Genomic DNA, 20,661 nt, shown 5'->3' on the forward strand with positions numbered 1-20,661 from the left:
ATCTCATTCCAGGGTTGTTATCAGGTGTGACATAATCACATTATCACATGTGATAAGTCAAAGGTCAACAGTCGTAGACCCTGCATTGTTTTTGCTGTTGTTGTTGTAGTAACTGACTGTGACATGAATGCTGTCCACTTTGTTCTCCAGGTACTCTGATGGAGCTGGGTATCTCACCCATTGTCACCTCAGGCCTGATCATGCAGTTGCTAGCTGGTGCCAAGATCATTGAGGTGGGAGACACTCCCAAAGACAGAGCTCTCTTCAATGGAGCTCAGAAGTGTAGGTCTTATTATTCACTACATTTGCTATTTTTAAAACTGACGCGTAGCTTTCAAAGCCTTGAAGATTTCTTCTACTTTGAAGATTGCACAGTCACAACACTGTTCATTTGGTAGATACATCCCCTGCGCAGCAGCTTTCCTTAAAAGATTGCCAATTGCAAATCTTTTTTTTCTGTCTTTTTGCAGTGTTTGGAATGATCATCACCATTGGACAGGCCATTGTATATGTTATGACTGGCATGTATGGAGACCCCTCAGAGATGGGTGCTGGGATATGCTTGCTCATCATCATCCAGGTTAATAAAAACTTCAACAGCTGCTCTTTAGCCTAAGCTTTTGAAATATTTGCATCAGGAATTTTTTTCTTAAATTAGTGCTTCGGCTCTTCTGCCACGACTGGTAAAGAAACATTTCAGTAAAACACAATTCTGTCAGTCAATTTACAGTCTTTCCAGTAGTATGTCCTCGATCTGGTTTTAAAGGTGTTGCATGTATAGAATTAGTTCAATATATATCATGGTTGCTGCCTTGTGCAATGTTTTAATTTTTTGTCTTTGTCACATTTTTTGTTACAAGCAGACAAATTGAGATCAGGTGAAAAGACGTCAGAAGGTCACTGTAGATTGTGACACCATAATAAATGTAAATCAAATGTTAGAAGCATTTTAAATTGGCTAAGCATGTCATGATATTTGGTGTACATATGTGGAAAGCTAGTTGTCCACCTGAATCGGCTCATTTAAACCTCCTGTCTGTTTTCTCCAGCTTTTTGTTGCAGGTCTGATTGTCTTGCTGCTGGACGAGCTGCTCCAGAAGGGCTATGGTCTGGGCTCTGGTATCTCTCTCTTCATTGCAACCAACATCTGTGAGACTATCGTCTGGAAGGCCTTCAGCCCCACCACCGTCAACACTGGCAGAGGTGAGGGCACTGCCATTGAATACATTTTGAAGCGATGTTAACGCTCCATCTGTTTTTTTTTTTTGCAACAAGTGACCCTGTGATTCTTGTGGTTTCTTCAGGTACTGAGTTTGAGGGAGCTATCATTGCTCTCTTTCATCTGCTGGCCACGCGCACAGACAAGGTGCGCGCCCTGCGAGAAGCCTTCTACAGACAGAACCTTCCCAACCTCATGAACCTCATTGCCACCGTCTTTGTGTTTGCAGTCGTCATATACTTCCAGGTGAGCTGGCAACACCAACTGAATGCAGTCACAGTGACTCCACTGCTGTTTTTATTGCAGTGAAGTAATTTGATCAAAGTATTTGGAATGCACACCAGCTCTACGTTTTATAAAGACAACGTAGATGTTCTCCGTAATATTTTGATGTCTTAAAAATACAGTAGATGGTCTGCTATTAAACACTCATGAACTTTGTTACTTTACCAGGGCTTCAGGGTGGATCTGCCCATCAAGTCAGCACGCTACCGTGGTCAATACAACACCTACCCCATCAAACTGTTCTACACCTCCAACATCCCCATCATCCTTCAGTCTGCCCTGGTCTCCAATCTCTACGTCATTTCCCAGATGCTCTCAACACGTTTCAGTGGCAACTTCCTGGTCAACCTCCTGGGAACCTGGTCTGTAAGTATATAATGGGTGCTTTGTCTCAAACACATCAAGTCTCATTGAAACAAGAGTAGGAGACTGTAAATAAAAGAGGGGGTCCAATCAGGTTCTGTCTCACTTGCACTCAAGTAAAACAAACTTTATCTCACTAACAAAATCTTTTTGTTCAGGACACCTCAAGCGGTGGACCAGCTCGGGCATACCCAGTGGGCGGTCTCTGCTACTACCTTTCTCCTCCAGAGTCATTTGGTTCTGTCCTGGATGACCCAGTTCATGCCGTTATCTACATCGTCTTCATGCTCGGCTCATGTGCCTTCTTCTCCAAGACCTGGATTGAAGTCTCAGGATCCTCTGCCAAAGATGTACGTCTTTGTTTGCGCATGTGTGAACAACTTCCCTGTTGTCAGAGTCCCATAGTAAATTGTTTACTTACATATATTGCCCTGTGTGTCTCAGGTGGCGAAGCAGCTGAAGGAACAGCAGATGGTAATGAGGGGACACAGAGAGACCTCTATGGTGCATGAGCTCAACAGGTACAAAGCAACCTTGGAGATCAACTCCCAAGTTTTTTGATGTTGGCTACTTGTAGCATAAAAAACGTGTTACAGAATATTTATTGATTATTTCTATACTATTTGCAGGTACATCCCCACAGCTGCTGCCTTTGGTGGCCTCTGTATAGGAGGGCTGTCTGTCATGGCTGACTTCCTGGGAGCCATTGGTTCGGGTACGGGAATCCTCTTGGCTGTGACCATCATCTACCAGTACTTTGAGATCTTCGTGAAGGAGCAGAGCGAAGTGGGCAGCATGGGAGCACTGCTCTTCTAGAAAATGCCAACCTTGCGACACACGTCAGACACAGAGCATCCACCTTTCATAAATCTTGTTATGTTTTGCATTTTTTTGCAATCCGCACAATCAGTACATTTTGCAGCTGGGATAGGTAATTTTGCTCTGCCACCTTTGTTTTCCACCATATCTCTTTTGCATGTCAATGCAGAGAAAACTGTTTTGGTTACTTCCAGGGTTGAGCATAGTATTGTGTCTCTTCAGTCCTTTTATTCCTATAGCTATTACCCATCTCTCTGCAGGCTGCCTAAGTCCCCACTGACTGTCTTATCAGCTGAAGAATGCCTAAATGCACTTAGGTGTGAGAGGTGCTGTCTTTGACTTACCTCAGGTGTTTCTCACTGCAGCATGTTCAAGAAACACTAAGACAGCAACGTGTTATTTCGAACTGAAAGCACTGTGCCTGGACATTTTGGGGGAGTTGAAAGAAAGCCATGTCATGTTCATCACAGGTAGAGATCATGCGAGAGATTTCTAGTGGCCTACAGTAGGATGTGGAAAGTATAAATAAAATATGCTTGTACTCCTGGTAAGACCTCTGGTAATCTCCGACAAGCTGTTGGTGGGTTTTCATTTATCTTTATTTTGATATTTTAAATGATGGACTGTGTTTATATTCACTTTGGTCTTATGTAGGGCAGAGTTTGTCCTATGTCTCTGGGTCCTAAAGTGTTTGTCTGTGTCGTCATGCTCTTTTATTCCCAGACTGAATTGCTGCACAAAACTGCCGAGGTGGTCGGCATGAGGGTGGGTTTGATAGGGACGAAAAGGGGTTTCATTTAGGTTTTTACTTTATGTAACAGACATAATTATGTTATTAAAAAACAGGATTTTTTTTTTCCAACACACTTGGAAATTGTGTCATTTATGTTGTCTTGCAATGCTTTGTCCTGGCATGTCCTGTGAAGACATCTATTTTACCATCAACTGTGATAATGGATGTATCGTAGTCTCATATCAACAAAATGGTTCTAATGCAGGTTATTTATACTCTAAGCTTGATAAAGGTTTTTGACTCTAAAGAGCAGAAAGACTGCAAAACATTCACAGCAACAAGCTTTGATATTATCAACCTGTCAAGGCCCGGTTTCTCAAAACCATCTAAAGCAAAGGTGATCTCAGTCCGTAGACTAACAGTGGACTGGTGCAACAGAGTGGATGCTTTGTCATTAACTGTTGCATTTAGGAGAAGTTTAAACCATGAAACCAACTGTGGATGTGTTAACAGATTTGTGGTTTAAGCTCTGCTGTGCTTTTTCCTGGTTGCTGTGCTGTGTATGAATCCTTCTAGTGGCAGCTACCTGCCACTAGAGGGCACTGTATGAGGTTTAATCATACGGTATGAGTTAAAGCTGAACATGCTGCACACAACTGTAAAAGAGTATACTATGTACTATATATACTATAAGTAGTATAAGGGGAGACTTTGCTCATAAGTTCAATTTAATATTTCTAAAAGTCAGTCATTTTAACAATGGAAGACATTATGAAGTGAACTCTCTTGTAAGTGTGATATTGTGTAACATACTTCAAATGTGTCACATTTGCCTCAGTTATTAACTAACACTATCCATAAGTCCATAGAGGGTAACTGATTATCTAAAGCTATATTGATCAATTCACAGCAACTATCAGTTACCTAGTAAACCATTATCACCAGCAACCTTTCCACAATGCCTTCAAGACTGAACAGTCCAGTTACCTATGACTGAATATGTGATCTGAAAGACAAACAATCATCAGACGATATGAGGTAGTGCATTACTGGGTATTTAATTGGGTGGCAAGCAACAATACCTTCAAAGATCTCAATTTACATTTTTAATTTGCCCCCAAATCATTTTTCAGTCTCTCAGCTTTTTATGTTTTTCACTGTGAGATTAACAAGATTTATTAATGGATTAAATTCAGTCCCTTAATATCAAATTACTTCAAGGCTGTTATACATGGTTATAATAAATATAATTTAGTTATATAGTTTAAGTTTTAATTTATTGTATAAAATGTATAATTTATTCTTTAAAAATGTCTTTTTAATTATAGATAATATATCTTTTGATTTAAACTTTATTTGTCATAACATAGTCCAAATGTTCATGTTAATGAAACTATAATCAAGTCTTGTAACAGTACAAAAGAGACAGAAAAGGACAATAACATTAAATAATAATAATAATAGTACAATAAAATGATATATTAAAAAATAAATAAACAAAGGCAATTCTATATGTATTCAAAATTCTAACTATAATAATAGATTGCACATAAAATTTGTTTCGAAGGCATTTTAGAGAGTTCAAAAAATATGAAATCATGAAGGACCAGAGAAAATAACCGTAAGTTCTTTGTAAAACGACATGTGTGAATAAAAAAAACTTAGCGATTATAATCATCACACTAACAATAAAAATCAGTTTTAGTATCTTTACATTCAAATTATAACATCTTTAACAAAGTTTAAAATTATGTTTATGATGGAAGAGACTAAAACTGACAAACATTTGGCAACAAAGTTACAGTTTGAAAAAAGATGAGTGAGTGGTTTTGTTTTTTTGTTTTTTGTTTTTTTACAAGAAGCACATTTAGCATCTACATCAGCAAAACGTGAAACATTAACTATAAATTTTTAATTATTTTAAACGAAGAGTTGACGTCATCACTGTGCGCCCACATGTGGACAGGTCAGACGGGGCTATCGGACGCCGGGTCGCTTTATCAAATGAAATCTATGCAGTTGTTGAGTAATTTCTCTCAGACTGGTCATCTTTCACCGCAGAGGACGAGGCTCGACTGACGCAAACACCGGCAGACATGTCGTACTGCAGGCAAGAGGGTAATTTTGATCTTATTTTCATTCATTTTAATTGACAATGTCATCGAGCGAGCCACATGCTAGGCTAACTTCGTAGACACAGCGTTAACTTACAGCCGGGGAGCTAACAGGTGAGCTAATCCTCCAGCAATAGTAAGACTGTAGGTTTATATTAGTTTCAGCCACAGTAGTAGTTTAATATACCGATTACTGCAGTCATTTGACATACAAGTCACTAATCGGGAGAGCTGTCAGGTGGCAAAGTGCTTCCTCAGGGGTCACTGTGAACCAAACAGCACAGTAATAACGTGTTTGTTGTAGAAATGGAAGAATCATCCTACCTCAAGTTTGACAGTGATCCTGTTTTTCTGTGTTTTTTTCTGATTAAAGGTAAAGATCGCATTATCTTCGTGACCAAAGAAGACCATGAGACACCCAGCAACGCGGAGCTGATTGCAGATGATCCCAACGATCCTTATGAGGAGCAAGGTTATTAGTAAATTAGTCACCGAGCCCAGTGGTTCCCAACCTGGGGTTCGGGACCCCCACAAGTGGTCGCTGGATTAAACAAAGAGGTCGCGAGATAATAGGACAGGATAGGATACAGAAAAAAAACATATTTTAGACATAAATTGAATGATAATAACATGATGATAAAGTGAATATCTTTGGGTTTGGGCTAGACATCTGAAGATGTAACCTTGGACTGTGGGGACCTTTAACAGATATTCACTATTTTCTGACATTTTGTAGAAAAAAACGATTAACTGATGAATCAAAACAATGATGGGTAACTTAACTGTTAGACAATGCAACATGTGACATGGGGTCCCGGGTAAACTTTGCTTCTTTTAAGGGGTCACAAGCCACAAAGGTTGGGAACCACTGATCTAGCCCATGGAGAACTGCTGGACCTGACTGACAGACATCCTTTAAGGATGTCAGCAGTTTAGTATTGCGTTTCTGTGAAGTTTGGGGACTTGATTAAGTAATTGGCAACTATTCTGATTATCGAATAATCATTTTACTAATTTTTAAGGAAAATTGCCTTTGCTTTTTGCAGATTCTTAAATGTGAGGTTTTGATGCTTTTTGGGTGTCATACATGACAGTAAACTGAATATTTTTGGGGTTTTGGCCTGCTGATCAGACAAAACATTTGAAGGCATCACTTCGAGTTCTAAGATATTGGAACAGGCAGTTTTTGTTGTTTTCTGACATTTTATAGACAAAACAACTGAGAAAAGAATCTGCAGTAACCTGTAAACACAGTATCCTATTTCATCAGGCAACAACTGTTCTCACAGTACTGATGTCTTAACTGATCTTCATGTGTAAAATTGAAAACTGCCCCCTTAACTTATGAAGGTAATAAGTTGTCTGGCCTCCTGTTTCTTTAGGTCTGATCCTGCCTAATGGAGACATCAACTGGAACTGCCCGTGCCTGGGCGGCATGGCCAGCGGCCCGTGTGGCTCTCAGTTCAAGGAGGCCTTTTCCTGCTTCCACTATAGTAAAGAAGAGGTGAAGGGCTCCGAGTGCATCGACAACTTCCGTAACATGCAAGAGTGTATGCAGAGGTACCCTGAGCTCTATCCTCAGGAGGAAGATAAAGAAAGCTCCACCCAGGCAGAGTCCAACGCTGGCGCAGACTCTGCCGCCCCAACTGAGGGCTCTGCCTTATCCCCAGAAACTGACTCTAATCCAGCCGCTTCAACCGTCTCATCTGATAACACCTCACCTACAGACAACCAGTCTGCCAGCTAAAGTCAATCAGTCTTCGTCCACAGGCTCTTGTTCTCTGTTTGCAAGCACTGCCCAGCATAAATGACTCTCCACTGGCCCATTGTCTCTTCTCGGGTTTAAGCCAACAGAGAAGGTTTTGACTGACACAGCTGTGACACTCACGGGGAGCATTTACAGGCCATCAGAGAAGGACTTTGTGAATGCAGAGAAACGTAGCATATGTACTAAAGTATACGCTGCTTTGTTTGCAAAGAAATATATGATTTAATGACGGCAGGCCAAGTTATTTGCTGCAGGGACGTTAGTTGAAAGACTTTATATGCAATAGAAAATTAATTTGCTGTGTGCTGTCACGTTTCCAATCAGAAGAGTTGTGTATTGACCTATGATGTGTGTTGTTGTTTTTAATGTGACCGGTCAGGATATACTCTTATCACTTAATTATCGGTTATTATTGATAATTAAAACAGCAATCATTAGATTTTTTTGATTTGAGCAATGTTATTCTGCTTTTCATAGGAATTTGCCTTGACTCAAGACAGTTTTCATTCTTGAACAGTTCCCTTTGCTTTCCTTCTCTTGAGGGACCAAAAGACAGGTAACTGGTGAGGAAACGAGGCTAATTTAGCACTGTTACAGTTTATGTGCATTGGACATTACATTTGATATTCACACAGATTCTTGTAATAGCGTGTGTTCACAGGGTTTCCGTCTATATCTGCTGCCGTATGAACAACGCAATTCATTGTTTTTGACACTGTATCTGGCCTCGACCAAAGTGGTTTGTCCAGTTTAACTATCTCTGCATAAATGTCCTTGTCTTTGTCTCAGCACTGTTTAGAGTCTCCAGTTGGATGCTACGGTCACCATTTAATGTCATACAGGCCTTAAAGGACTTGATGATAATTCTCAAACATGTTCAGATTAAAATGATTGTGGAACAATTTAAACTTCCATTTTCTTTTTGTCCTTCTAAAGGCAAAGCACAACACCCTCTTATGTCAGTGATTTTCTGTTTGCACATGGTGAATCTGAAAAGTTTTATGTAAGCTTGTACTTCCAGATTTACCAACTGAGGAAACAAGGCAGACATACTGTGTATGTCATGTTATGGATACTTGACTGTGTGTATCAAGACAGAACAACACTATCATATTCACAGCCTTCACTTATCACATACTGCTTGTATATTATTATGTTTAGGGTTTCATAGCACTTTACTGTATCCAAATGATAAAGGTTTAGCTTTATAAAATGTACTAATTATTATTTATAAGAAAAGTTATAAATAATTAAGAGCTAAAGGTTTTGCTGGTATACAGTACCAGTCAAAAGTTTGGACACTTTCCCATTCACTTATGAGAAAGTGTGTCCAGACTTTGTACTGAACATATTAATGATATATGACCAACTTCATCTTCTGTATTTTGCTCTTTGCTAATACAAAAGCACTTGGATTGGAATTTCAGTACAGGTATTTTACCAACTTGTAGATGATTAAATGTGACCAGCCAAACATTCATTTCAGTCTTTATTTCTTGTCATACACCCACACATTGTGTGCAAAATTTTTAGAGTGGTCATGAGTTTATCTCTCTGATAGTTTCCCTCTTGATGACACAGCATGTTGTCCAGTGATTTTCAGTCCCTTTTCTGAATTGTTTACTGACTCATACATTTCCTTGTGAAATCCTCCCCTGAAAGTGTGTCCCTGCCTTTTTGGACCATATGGATCATGGACATCCATTTCTGAGGCCCTCTGATATAAGTAGACCCAGTCGGGGTGTCCAGGGGACCACCACGCTCTGCATGGTGACCAGCAAACGACCTGTCCCAGCCTCTTCTGGGCCTGCTAGCAGGTACTCCATACCTGGGGGGGAAGAAGAAAGATATTGTAAATTGATTTGATATAATGAGGAATCTGTTGTTTTGAGCTTGATATTTTCAAAAGTGTGTCATTAATCGGTCAACTTAAACATCATCTGCAAGTACAAATATTTACTATTCCTACCGGGGTTTAGGATTGGACAGGTGCAGCCGCGACTGGTCCAGGACAGAGGATAGATACTGATTGTCCCCAAGTACAGTGCCACCTGGCCTGATCGCAGGACCTTGTGCACTTTGACCTGCACTTCTGCGTGGCTGCCTTTGTCATGAGCAGACAGCACACTGGCCTTGATCACTGTGGGCCACACAGACAGATCAATCCACAGTTAGCATAACCTGAGATGATTTTTTAAAGCATCAGTCAAAATAAAGATTGATAACAGTGAGAATTGCTTACCATAGTCATGTTTGGTCTTACAGAGGTCAGACATACTTCTCAGCTTTTTCTCCTTACAGCTGCACTTTCCTGTGTATAGACATTGGGATATGCTCTGATTTACTTGTAGTCACGTTTTTGGTCTCAATTACACTGTATGAAACGATTTTAAGCCTTGCCATGCAGATGAACATCAACACAGCATTACTTCAAAGAAAGTTGTAACACCCACCTGTATAATGCAGAGCAGAGACTGCGAGCTCTTTTGACCACTGCACATCTTCTTCAGTTGTGAACATGTGATCCAGATCAGGGATTTTTCCACCGATGGGCACATTGAACACCTGATTATTTGAGTAGCTGCAAAGGTGCAATTGAAAACCATCAAGTCAAGGTTGTTGTTGTTAACAATTAACCCCATCAAATTAAATTTTAGCTTCCTAGGTATTGCGTAATGACCATGGACTAAGCATACATAGGCTAACCTGTCCACACACTGCCCAGTGGTTGGATCACAGCTGTGAGGGCAGACACAGGGTTTGCAACCCTCCACTCCGAAGCCCCAGTGTCCAGGCAGGCAGTGACTGCAGGTTGTGCCCCCTACACCAGATTTACAGTTGCACTGCCCGCTCCGAGGGTGGCACCAGGGTCCCTCCTCTCCAGGACGAGGAGGCAAAGAGCCCTGTGGATCACACCAGCAGCCTGAGAACCAGAGACACAGATACAGTTCTGTATGCTGTTGAAACCTTTAGTTTTGTTCTTCTTTTACTGCCAAGTTATAAATTACAAACATGCAGGCAGATGGAGCTAAAAGAGCATATGTTTCTCATTCATTTCATTCACAAACTTGTGTTACTTTGAATTAATTCCCTTTAGATCAAATCAATCATTAAATGTCCCTTATTTTGCTTTTCTGATTGGATGAAAAACATCACATCTGAATGAGTGATGACCCTGTGCTTTGTCTCTTACGTGTGCAGGCGTGGGGGGAACTGAGAGGTAAGGATGGGTGACGGTGGTAGCCATGGCGACATCGCTGGCACCTGCGCCCCACAGTGTTGTGCCTGCAGTCGTCACAAACACCACCGCTGGTGCCACCGGAGGAAAGCCATGCCCGCTGGGAGAAGTGACAACTATCTGCATGACCGTGGCACTCGCACTCTGATGTCACAGAGTTGTGTGATGTCATAGCAATGGAAGAGATGAGAGAGACAAAGTGAGGATACCAGGATGAGTCTATAGCCTACTTGTGGATATACTGTAGTCAAAATACATTTCAGCCTGTGCTGACATTGAAAATGAAGCATCATGAAAGCTCAATATTACGAAATAGTACTTGAAAGCATTTTTCATCTAGAAACCTAAACACAAGTTGACTTAGTTCTCCCTAAAGCTCCACTATACGGAGCTTTATTTAAACTTTATTTAAATCAAAGTAGACACCCACACATCTGCTCTGTTGCTCCCTTTACATCAGTGGTTCACATAGTGGGGTCTGGGGACCCCTAGGGGTCCTTGGGGGGGTTTCAGGGGGTCCCCAGCAAAAAGGGGAATGATTTATTTTCACTATAATTTCATCCATAAGTAACACAATGACAGAATGTGTGACTATTTTGGTCATGGGTTTCATACGCTTTCTGTAATAAAACATCTAAATGCAAAAATCTTATCAAATGGGGGTCTGTGGTCTAGTTTGTGTCAGTTTACAAACTAGGGATCAAACAAGGGGTCCTTGAGAGAAACTTTGAGAACCACTGCTCTTCACTATCAAATCTCTTCTCTGGCTCGTCTGTCATGTGATCCTGTTGGTTGTCACTTACTCTGGCAAGGATTGGGATCCCCGCTGCTGCCATTGGCGGGCCTCCAGGGACGATCATTGTAAAGCGAGGCACACTTCTCACAGTGATCCCCTGCTGTGTGGTGAGTACACAGACACCTACCAGACACCTGGAAGACACATCTGGCACTGCTCAGTAACTTCACCTACACTCGCAGATATAACAGACAACTGCTGTCTAGAGACAGCTATAAAATAGATCCAGGCAGGTGGTGTAAGGAATAAATCAAGCAATTTAAAGACCTTTAACCAACGATTTTCAGTAAATACATTTTACATCTGGACCTAACATCCTGACACATGTGTTCTACAAGACCGTAATAGAACACAGGCCGATGTGAAAACTGACAGATGCACTTCCTCTCACAGTCTCTTTGTTTTTTTATCACTGCCTGTTCTTTCACTTTGACACACACCTGCATACACAGGAACAGACACTCACCATGTTACTGTCCTGTCTTGTGTCCTGGCTGCTGTTGTGTTGTACACAATGTTCAGCATGTCCATGGCACAGACATGTCCCTCTGGCCAGTAAAGTATAAATAGCATAAGGTGCTGAGGCTGAGCTTTCTGTGGTGGATGTGGAGGTCAGAGCTGAGACTGTGGTGTTTGTTGCTTCTTTTGAGGAGTTCAGAGGTGTAGGACAGGTCTGAGCTTTAAGCAGTCTGATGCGGAGGTTAGTGAGAGTCAGGCGGGCGAGGGCCTCTGGACCATAGGGGTCCACTGTGATAGCACTGCTGGGGTCTAGTGTCCGTAATATTACCTGAGAAGAAACAAAGCACTAATCAGCACTAAATCAAATACTTTAGATCAGCTAAATGATAATATGTTATATTTTTTTGCGTATTCTCCTACCTCCCCACCACTGCAGGGTGTTGCACTGGTATAACGGGATGTACACAAAGAGCCCGGCTGACTAAAATCATCAGTCAACCCAAACTCCATGCTGCAGTTGTGTGCAAAGACCTTGAGAGCTTCCCAGGTCTTTCCAAAGTCAGCTGAACGTTCAACCACCATGGCAGCAGGCCGGGGTGACCTGAACACCAAAACCACATGAGACAGATAGAACTGTGTTTCCAGGTCCAAACGGATCTCATCCTGCTGCTCCTCCAAGGTGCTACCTGCACCTGATGCCCACCAGGTATCTGGATGCAAGAAAGGGTCATCGGCCATGTGAGCAGGTGGGTGGCTGTCCTCAGGGCAGAGGTGGGGTGTCACAGGAGGGTGGGGGCAAGTGATGTGGTGGAGGGAGCTGTTCCCACAGCAGCCTGAGAGGGTGATGAGGGTCCTGCCGACAGCCAGGTTCCCTATGGGTGGACTACAGGCATGGTCCACACATCTGGAATCTGACACAGAGGATGATGGAGAGTCAGTGAAAGTTTTATGATAAGACTCACAGAAGAGGAAAAATTATTATTTGAAGAAAATGAGGGCTTTTTTCTAGATCAGTGCTTTTATATTTGGTGACAGAAAAGCCTTCAAAAAAAGAACAAGCACTGACATCATGGACGAAACCAAGGTCCTCTTCATTTTTTTCCCCATGAATATTTAATTTGCCTGACCATTGTGCCCCTGCTGTTTGCTCTGATGTGACACAGAATCCTCCCCTTTCCCCCACTGGACAGCATTAAGACTCTCAGGTTACTTGTAATGGCAGCCACACTATCAAATTTATCAGCACCAAGTATGATCTTTACTTTTAAGACACAAACCAGAAGATAAAATGTCCTCTGCAACTGAGGAACCATGTAAGACATTATCATCTCATCAATGTCATGGAAATTTAAAGCAGTTCAGTCACCATAATAGTCTTCACAACATATCCTTAAAACGATGTGAAAGGGGAGAATGCAAGTTTAACCACAATGACGCAACTGACTCAGAGCTGATGACGCAACTCACCTGCTCCGCTCCGCGTCACAAACAAAAATAGCCAACTGAGCGCCACAAGCATCTGATGTCCACCTTTCCCAAGCATGCTAGACGCTCTCATCCTTGTTTCTCTTGTGTTTACAACATGCGCGGTGCGATAAACGCCTTCCAGCAGAAATGTGGCCCAACATTATGTGTAGCCTGTCTAACGGACAAGCGCATCTCTCTGCCAATTACGCAATGCGCAAATCGTCCGGATGAATCCAGGAGTATTTTTCCGATTTCTTGCAGGACTACTGCTGATGTTTATAGGATCCTTAGTGACAGAAGTGGATTGTGCGCCTCAGGTGCAGCAAAAGAAGGATGCTTTTTTGCCCGAAGCTCCACATTTGACTCAACAACGAAATGTTACTAATTTCCATTTGATAGAAGATGTTTGTCTTCATCCATTTTGCGCTATAATAAGATTGCCCGTTTCTATGCTAATTAATTCATGTAAATATTTCCATTAATTCGCAGCCAACCAGATAGCTCCGTGTCCCAGTCAGGTCCAGCGCTCTATCCGTTTACGCACAGCAGAGCAGTGTGCGCTCTATTTATCCGCGGTCCCCCCCGCCCACACACATACACACACTTTGAGGACGCTGTACTGCAACAACGACTGAGAGAGAAGAGGAGAAACACTAAACCAAAACTACTCTGGATTGAGGCGGTGTGTTTTTCCCCCCACTCTGACCGACCTTCATCCACTGGGATTCGGCGAAATATCGTGCGCAGTTGAGCACAGACTTGTGACTTGCACTAGCTCGTCAACACGGTTAATGTGAACCAGCCGCGCAGCGCATACCAACTAAACCAGATCCCTCCACTAACCACTAACCTGGGCCTCGTAATAGAACGAGGAAATTAGTTTATCTGCTTCTGTCCTCCTGTTTTTTTAGCTGCAGTAATTCCAAGTTACAGGTCTCTTTGAAGTCTAGTAGGAAGAAATCTGAGAAGGGAGACAAAAATAGTCCTGAGTGCAGTTATTTGCAGCTTGATGGCGCATTGTGGCACCAAAAGAATCTGACAGCTTGGAGTTTCATGCAAATGACTTGGACAAGAAAAAGGCCTTTCTCCCATCTGTCTGCCTGACTGGAGAGATTACTCTGCCATTCTTCATTATACCACTGGACAATAAACACATGGTCTGATACATGACAGCCCTTCTTTTTAAGTTCTTTTAATCACACACATGTCAGGAAACCTATGCTGAGCTTGATGTATTTTCCCTCCCTGGCACACACACTCTCTGAATTTGAAGAATAAACACCATGTCTCTCCAGTTTTATGGCTCAACTGCAAATACAGGGGGCTCAGAAAATTGGAGTAGATGCACAGAATTGGATTGGTTTCTATAAATGTCTTTAACGTCACACAGATTGTTTACAGACTCGCTGTTTGCTTTTCCCCAGAGTGGAGAGCAAAAACAGAATTTAAAGAGAGGCATATGGGCCAGAGATGAGGGTGATGTGTGTGTGCTGACAGAAAATATGATGTGATGTTGTTTTAGAGCCAGCCAGCAGTGGTCACTTAGTCAGAATTTTGTCCATCTGTGTTGATATTAAATGTACCATGCTGCAAAAGTTTTTATTCCCTTTTCCACATTCTCTCACGTCATATATCACTCCATCTCTATCTGCTGGACATTCGTCTTTGTTGGCCTCTTGCTGGTGTTTCCTTTCATCTCTTTTTCCCTCTTCTCCCGTAACACCAGTCAGTGTCTGGCAGGCCTCTATATAATAAAACTCTGCAGGGTCCCCCACATATTCATGCATCTCACAGTTTCTCCTGTCGTCTCACTCCAGTGGTGCAGTATACGCTAAGAATAGCTTTCTGGGAGATTAGAGTAATGCCATTTATGAGGGATTAGCTGTTATCTGGTACTGTTAGTGGCATACACACATTGTTTCTGGCTGATTTGGAGTCAGTTCTGACTTGTGGGTCCCACAGAAATTAGGTTTTGCAGTAAGGGAGGACCTGTGTAGAGAAAGTTGTATGTGACTGATTTATAACCGTCTTAATATAACAGATGTTGTCGAAATTGTAGGCTATTTGCCTTGAGTAAATGTAAGTCACTGAGGTTTGAGGTCAAAGTTGGCAGCAGGCTGGAAAAGTGAGCCATAAAACATTCTTAAGAGCAGCCAATTCAAGTGCAAGTAAACTATGTTTGGTGGCTCATTTTAGCTTCAAAATGCAAAACACATTGCATTCTTAATTGACTAAACTGTAATTAAGGGCAATTTTCAGTGATATAGGAATGCCAGCCCAGCCCACCACCAATAAAGTCCTAACACATATAAACATTTAAAGAGGAATAACAACAGAATCCACACTTCAGTTCCCAACACGTGTTATCTGAGAGAAAAAATGTCTTTTTTTTCCTTTTTTTTTGTCCACTACCTTTCACTGAATACATTTTCTCAATGTTCAGGATGTATCTTCATCATGGCCCCCAGCTGTGAGAGGTCAAATACCAGCCAGGAAAGGTCACAGGGATCTCCTACCTGCCCCATGACTGCCTCTCTAATTGCTCCTCTTTTTCTCATTTACAGGGCTTAATGGGGGCCGGGGGTTAGGGAGCCAGGGTCAGACGAACAGAGACCCCCCCCCCTCGCCTCCCCAACCTCCCGCCCTTATAATCCTCAATGTTTGTCCGGGCTGTTCTTATATACGTGTGTCCAGCACATGGAGTCACTCTGCACTTCTCCATCTCCTTCTCTCTCCATGTCTTTTCTCGATATTCGTATCCTACATGTCAGCTCATATGTTCTTCCAGAGAAGACGAGGATTAGGCTGCTTCCTTACATGACTTTACCGGATGTAGGCCTCATAGGCAGGCATGATCAGGCCTTAATATGTTTCTCTAAATAGCATATCCATTCAATCAGTGTGTGTGGATTTGAAATGGTCAGGTTTATTCCAGTTTAATCTTAAATGTTTCAGTTTATTATGGCATTTTTGTTTTTATTTTTATTATGGAAACTATGGTGACACTGTAAGATCTCATGTGATGTTATCCACTGGCCACGAGTGCAACCAGTACAGTAAATGCCAGGGGGTGCTTGAGTTAAACACTGAGGTCAAATTTAATTGCCCTGTTGAATTTTTTAAGAAAGACTCTTGGTGTTTCCTATATAAGGTACACGGTACAGTTTCACTCTTTTAGATCATAAAATAAATCTTTCCCACATACTTCCCCCCTAAGACTGTCAGTCTGACAGTTTGAGGTTGGAAAGGTCAAGGTGGCAGGTCAACAGCAAAGGCCAAGAGTTCAAGTCCAATGAAAAGGAGATATTGCTTTAGGGTTGTTTGAGTTGGTCTGTTGCATGAATATATCATCAGTCTGAGCATGGTTATCAACAAAAAAAACCCACTGTGTACTACCATCATCCTCATGCCACAGAAAATGAGTTAATAAGCACAGAGTGACAGTTTAAAGATAGTTTGTTAACGTGTGCATGTGTTTGTTTAAGATTGCACAGTGCCTCTTTGATGTGAGAGAATGAATGACATAGATTAAGTTGTCAGGTCAGAAATTGATAGAGGCCAGATGAAGCAGGATGACAAATCAAGGCCTCTTGTGGAGTGCTCAGGCAGATTGCCAAACCAATAACGTGTGAGTCTGTGCGCTTGTGTGTGAATTTGCAGGTGTTTGTACATGGAAGAAGTGTGGTCATAAACTCTTACATGTGTGTAAGTGACGGGTAACTATGCGGAACTGTTCCCATTTATTCTTTATTCATTCTTAATGAGGAGGAATGTCGGCTATGTTAAAGAGTGGCTCGCTTGAGGAGGTTTCAGTTGAGTGATGATGACTTATTTATGGCTGAAACTCCTGTTTAGTATTGGACAACAAATTAAGCTCCCACACACAAACACACTCGCAAAAACAAACTCCTACTACAGGTCCCCTCAGTCTTGTGCCCCTGTCTGACTTCTTTATATCTGTTTGTAATGTCATTGACTAACAAGCTCAAGATTGTGTGTCACCAACTCATTCACATAATCACACAGACATCAATTCTTGATAACTCTTTCTTGGCTTTCCATTGCCCACCCACATAAACAAACGTGAATGCCAGCACACAGACTGGCTTTCTACCACAAAACACACACACAGACATGTGTTACAGATTCAACTCACTGCTTTTTATTCTTCCAGCTCACTTAGATGAAGCATATTGACTTGGCTTAGATAACCACCCAAACCACCTCAACAATGGATTCACATGAACTGTAAATTGGCACTTAAATAAAATTATATATATAAAAAAGAGTAAACAAGCTGAACAAATCCAACTAGCATTAAGTGTGTCGGAGGTCAGAGGTCAGCACAATTAGGCTAAATGTTGGACAATCACTGGAGTGCAGAATCAGTTAGATGCAGACAGCCATGAACATGATGTTTATGCTCGTTTAAATACACACAAACTGTTTTAGTTGGTTTTCAAGCTTTGAATCACTGAGTGTCTCCCACTATGCTGAATATTTTTACACCACACAGTGTCTGACTTTGGTTTCCCTTCTAAAAGTCACACGGAGAAATGGAGCAAATGAGAGGAAAAATCAAACGCAGCTGTTTGAGGTCCCGGGTCCACAGGTTGGGGTTTCCAGTCTGTCTCTCATGTCTGGCCACTTTGTTGCTTTGAGGCCCTTCTCAACTCATTAAACACATCTTTATTGGCATGCCAAGAGCCCACCTGTGAGCCAACCCGTGACGGCAACTTCAATGTGTAGCCAAGCACAGGGGTCACTGTTAAACGACAGGACCTCGTATGACCAAGTCAAGTCAAGCCAAGTCAAAAATCAAATCTGCATGGAGGCGGCATCATATATTGCTTTGCTCTCGTAAAATGCACACCAGGTATCTGCCACAAAACACTGTGATGTTAATGTGACGTTTGCTGCCCTCATGGTGGATCTGTTTCATCTATGAACTGACACCAGTGACATTCATGGACCATAGTAGTGTTGTCGCTCAGAGCGGACGGCCCTTGAAAGAGCGGAAGTGCTTTGAAAACAAGGTGCAGTGATGGGTATTAACTTGTAAGTGGTGGGTATAAATGAGCCTTACAATGCGTCCAGGAGTTCTATTTGTTTCTCGCTCCACAGTGTTAATGTGTAAATCATAAGCAAGATTTTATAGCTCTGTGCATTGCATGTTTTTTCCAATTTTTTTTCTAGTTCTTACAATTTGAAGTTTGCAGAATGATGTACGTATGTGCAAAGTTTGACACTGGAAAATTGTTTTCATATTCATGTGTTGAAAGTGGAAAATTTATCTGTGCTTATTGAAAATCAGATTTTAAGTGGTTGGACTACAAGCATGATTTGTGACAACACAACTAGTTTGGAGTCAGTCCTGGTCCAATATTCAACTTACACAGGTGTGATGTTGAAACTTGAAGCCTCCAGTGCACAAAAACTGAGAATGGACTTTACAGTGAAGTAGGAGACATCTTGTTTCCAGCAGCTAAACTTTTGAAAACCACCCTGTAAAATATGATTTTCAATGAGCACAAAGAAACCTTAAGCAGATGAATGTGAAAACAGCCTTCTAGTGTAAAACTCTGCACACACAGCATTCTGCACAATGAAGCTCAAACATTCAACCGTAGGAACAAGAAACAAAACACATTTTTGAGTGGAGGGGGACTTTGATGAGACTTCATTGAAAACTACAGGATGCCTTCGTAATTTTCCATTCCTGTGCACAAATGCAAAAATAAAAGCACACTGCAACATAAGGCTGTGCCAACAGTTGTGGTTGGATAGTGGATTATTGCAGGAGAAAAGAAGTATGTGGGAATTTCAGCGACCACTAAGCCCTCCTGGCTTGCCCAGCAATGTGACAGTATGGGGGTGGGGGGGGGGGGGGGGGGGGGGGGGGGCGGGTAGCCAGTGTTTGATCCTTTCAGCCAACATCTGGCCCTCAGGAGGGGCTAAAGTTAGCAGCACATGCTGATGTCATTAGCGTAAAATAGGAGTTATATTCACAAAGGCATGACCCTCACAACATCCCAATACTGTAAAAGCAGGAGAGAGGGAGGAGTGGGAAGGGAGGAGAAGTGGATGAATAAGGATTGTAGGATTAAGAGAGGAGAGGATAGATTGTACATCTGGGTGATTATGTAAGTGACTAATATTGATGTTCTTAAACGGTTGATGTTGAGCCAGATCTTTCATGTCAGTATATATCTGCTGCTGTACTGTTAGAGCGAAAAGTGAGTACAACAGGGTGGATCAAAGCTGTAACAAAGCTAGTTAGGGTTTAATCAGTTCCACTCACCCAGAGCTGCGAGCCACATCTGTCCAATCAAGTCCCATCACCATGGTGGGCTCCTGGCTCCAGAGATGGCTGCAGTACTGCCAGCCAAACATTAGTAGGCGACCATGTTTTGAGGACCACTACCTCATCAGAGACTTGTGGTTTTTGTGTGGTTTTCTTTGGAACCTCTCTGGTCCGGATCTCCTCTGTGATTTAATCAATACCATTAGGGATCTGTTAATCATTAATAAACTGTTGTGGTCAGGATGCTTTGAGTGCTAAAGTCACTCTGATATGATAATGTCATTTTTAGATGTGGGATTTTTAGACCCTTGGGGAAGTCTTTCATTTGGTTTAGGCTTCCTCATTGGGTGAGGTCATTGCTTTTAGACTGAGCTCTATTGAGGAGAAGCCAATGAAGTGAAGGACCTCTTACTAAACATTTCAGTAAGCCTATCTTGAGTAGTGACCAATTGCTGCACAGTACTGAAGTATCCATAGCATCCATATCAAGTCACTCTTTGTATTTGTCCATTGCTCTTTGGCTCCACTGTAAAGAACTTGTCATTTTGCTCATGACCCTCTCACAGAGACCAGTGATGAAGGTCACTTCTAACCCCCTTGTCCTTATGATCCCAGCCAGACGCAAGACCTCCTGTGGCCCCAGAACTGATTTTCACACAGACTACACCTCTTCAGCTACTCTCCACTCACCTCTCGACCTTAATTCATCCCTATCTGCGTAGCAGCATGTCCTTGACAAGTGACATGTGAGAGTTCAGACACATGAGACTATTCATTTGTGCTTGGCTACCCAATCTCGGGCTGCTCTGATGCGTTTCAACTGAAGAGGCCAGCCACAGGAGCAGGGGCCGCAGTGCATGATGCCTGGGATCTACCCTGGGAAACAGACAAGGTTATGATGGCCTTGTGACCCAGGAGTGTGGGGATCGCACGGGTCAGTGGGGTTTTCCCCCTTGTGGACATATTCGAGCTGTCAGGAGTGTGAAAAGAAAAGATTGCAAATTTGAACACAAGAAAGGCTGCATTCCAATCAAATTCCATTAGCTTATCATTATTGCCATTACCATCACTATCTCCATCAGGAGCAGCATGGGTG

At 42.1% G+C, this 20,661-nt stretch overlaps 3 protein-coding genes across 5 annotated transcripts in view; 2 read left to right on the plus strand and 1 right to left on the minus strand.

The window, feature by feature from the left end:
* Positions 1-3,552, plus strand: part of LOC137181957 (protein transport protein Sec61 subunit alpha-like 1) — a 5,103-nt gene extending 1,551 nt beyond the window's left edge. The window contains exons 5-12 of the mRNA XM_067588098.1: positions 151-282; positions 471-580; positions 1,050-1,203; positions 1,305-1,465; positions 1,673-1,870; positions 2,026-2,217; positions 2,312-2,388; positions 2,497-3,552. Of these exons, the coding sequence (XP_067444199.1) occupies positions 151-282; positions 471-580; positions 1,050-1,203; positions 1,305-1,465; positions 1,673-1,870; positions 2,026-2,217; positions 2,312-2,388; positions 2,497-2,683 (1,211 nt within the window). The 3' untranslated portion in view covers positions 2,684-3,552. The remainder of the gene's footprint in view (positions 1-150; positions 283-470; positions 581-1,049; positions 1,204-1,304; positions 1,466-1,672; positions 1,871-2,025; positions 2,218-2,311; positions 2,389-2,496) is intronic.
* A 1,805-nt stretch (positions 3,553-5,357) lies between these two features.
* On the plus strand, positions 5,358-8,209 carry chchd4a (coiled-coil-helix-coiled-coil-helix domain containing 4a). The gene is made up of 3 exons (XM_067588102.1): positions 5,358-5,537; positions 5,907-6,005; positions 6,916-8,209. Exons 1-3 carry the CDS (start codon positions 5,516-5,518, stop codon positions 7,278-7,280), a joined length of 486 nt encoding a protein of 161 aa, XP_067444203.1. The 5' UTR covers positions 5,358-5,515; the 3' UTR covers positions 7,281-8,209.
* A 568-nt stretch (positions 8,210-8,777) lies between these two features.
* si:dkey-202e22.2 (netrin-4) lies at positions 8,778-14,332 on the minus strand. Of its 3 annotated transcripts, none has more exons than XM_067588101.1 (10): positions 14,112-14,332; positions 12,215-12,705; positions 11,802-12,122; positions 11,343-11,469; positions 10,495-10,683; positions 10,008-10,224; positions 9,755-9,882; positions 9,544-9,612; positions 9,271-9,441; positions 8,778-9,129 (listed from the first exon to the last, which is right to left on the minus strand). In XM_067588101.1, exons 2-10 carry the CDS (start codon positions 12,530-12,532, stop codon positions 8,993-8,995), a joined length of 1,677 nt encoding a protein of 558 aa, XP_067444202.1. In that variant the 5' UTR covers positions 12,533-12,705; positions 14,112-14,332; the 3' UTR covers positions 8,778-8,992. The 3 variants fall into 3 exon arrangements, with proteins under 3 accessions (XP_067444202.1, XP_067444201.1, XP_067444200.1); XM_067588100.1 differs by lacking the exon at positions 14,112-14,332 and adding an exon at positions 13,972-14,065; XM_067588099.1 differs by lacking the exon at positions 14,112-14,332 and adding an exon at positions 13,262-13,961.
* Between the last annotated feature and the right edge of the window lie 6,329 nt (positions 14,333-20,661).

This window comes from Thunnus thynnus, chromosome 4, assembly GCF_963924715.1.
Source record: "Thunnus thynnus chromosome 4, fThuThy2.1, whole genome shotgun sequence".
In the NCBI taxonomy this organism is placed as follows: domain Eukaryota; kingdom Metazoa; phylum Chordata; class Actinopteri; order Scombriformes; family Scombridae; genus Thunnus; species Thunnus thynnus.

Coding starts and splice junctions, on each gene's coding strand:
- chchd4a (XM_067588102.1), top strand. CDS start 5,516: ATGTCGTACTGCAGGCAAGAGG. Junction 5,538..5,906: donor GTCGTACTGCAGGCAAGAGG/GTAATTTTGATC, acceptor TTCTGATTAAAG/GTAAAGATCGCATTATCTTC. Junction 6,006..6,915: donor CGATCCTTATGAGGAGCAAG/GTTATTAGTAAA, acceptor CTGTTTCTTTAG/GTCTGATCCTGCCTAATGGA.
- si:dkey-202e22.2 (XM_067588099.1), bottom strand. CDS start 13,352: ATGAGAGCGTCTAGCATGCTTGGGAAAGGTGGACATCAGATGCTTGTG. Junction 12,706..13,261: donor TGTGACGCGGAGCGGAGCAG/GTGAGTTGCGTC, acceptor CCTCTGTGTCAG/ATTCCAGATGTGTGGACCAT. Junction 12,123..12,214: donor CACCCTGCAGTGGTGGGGAG/GTAGGAGAATAC, acceptor GTTTCTTCTCAG/GTAATATTACGGACACTAGA.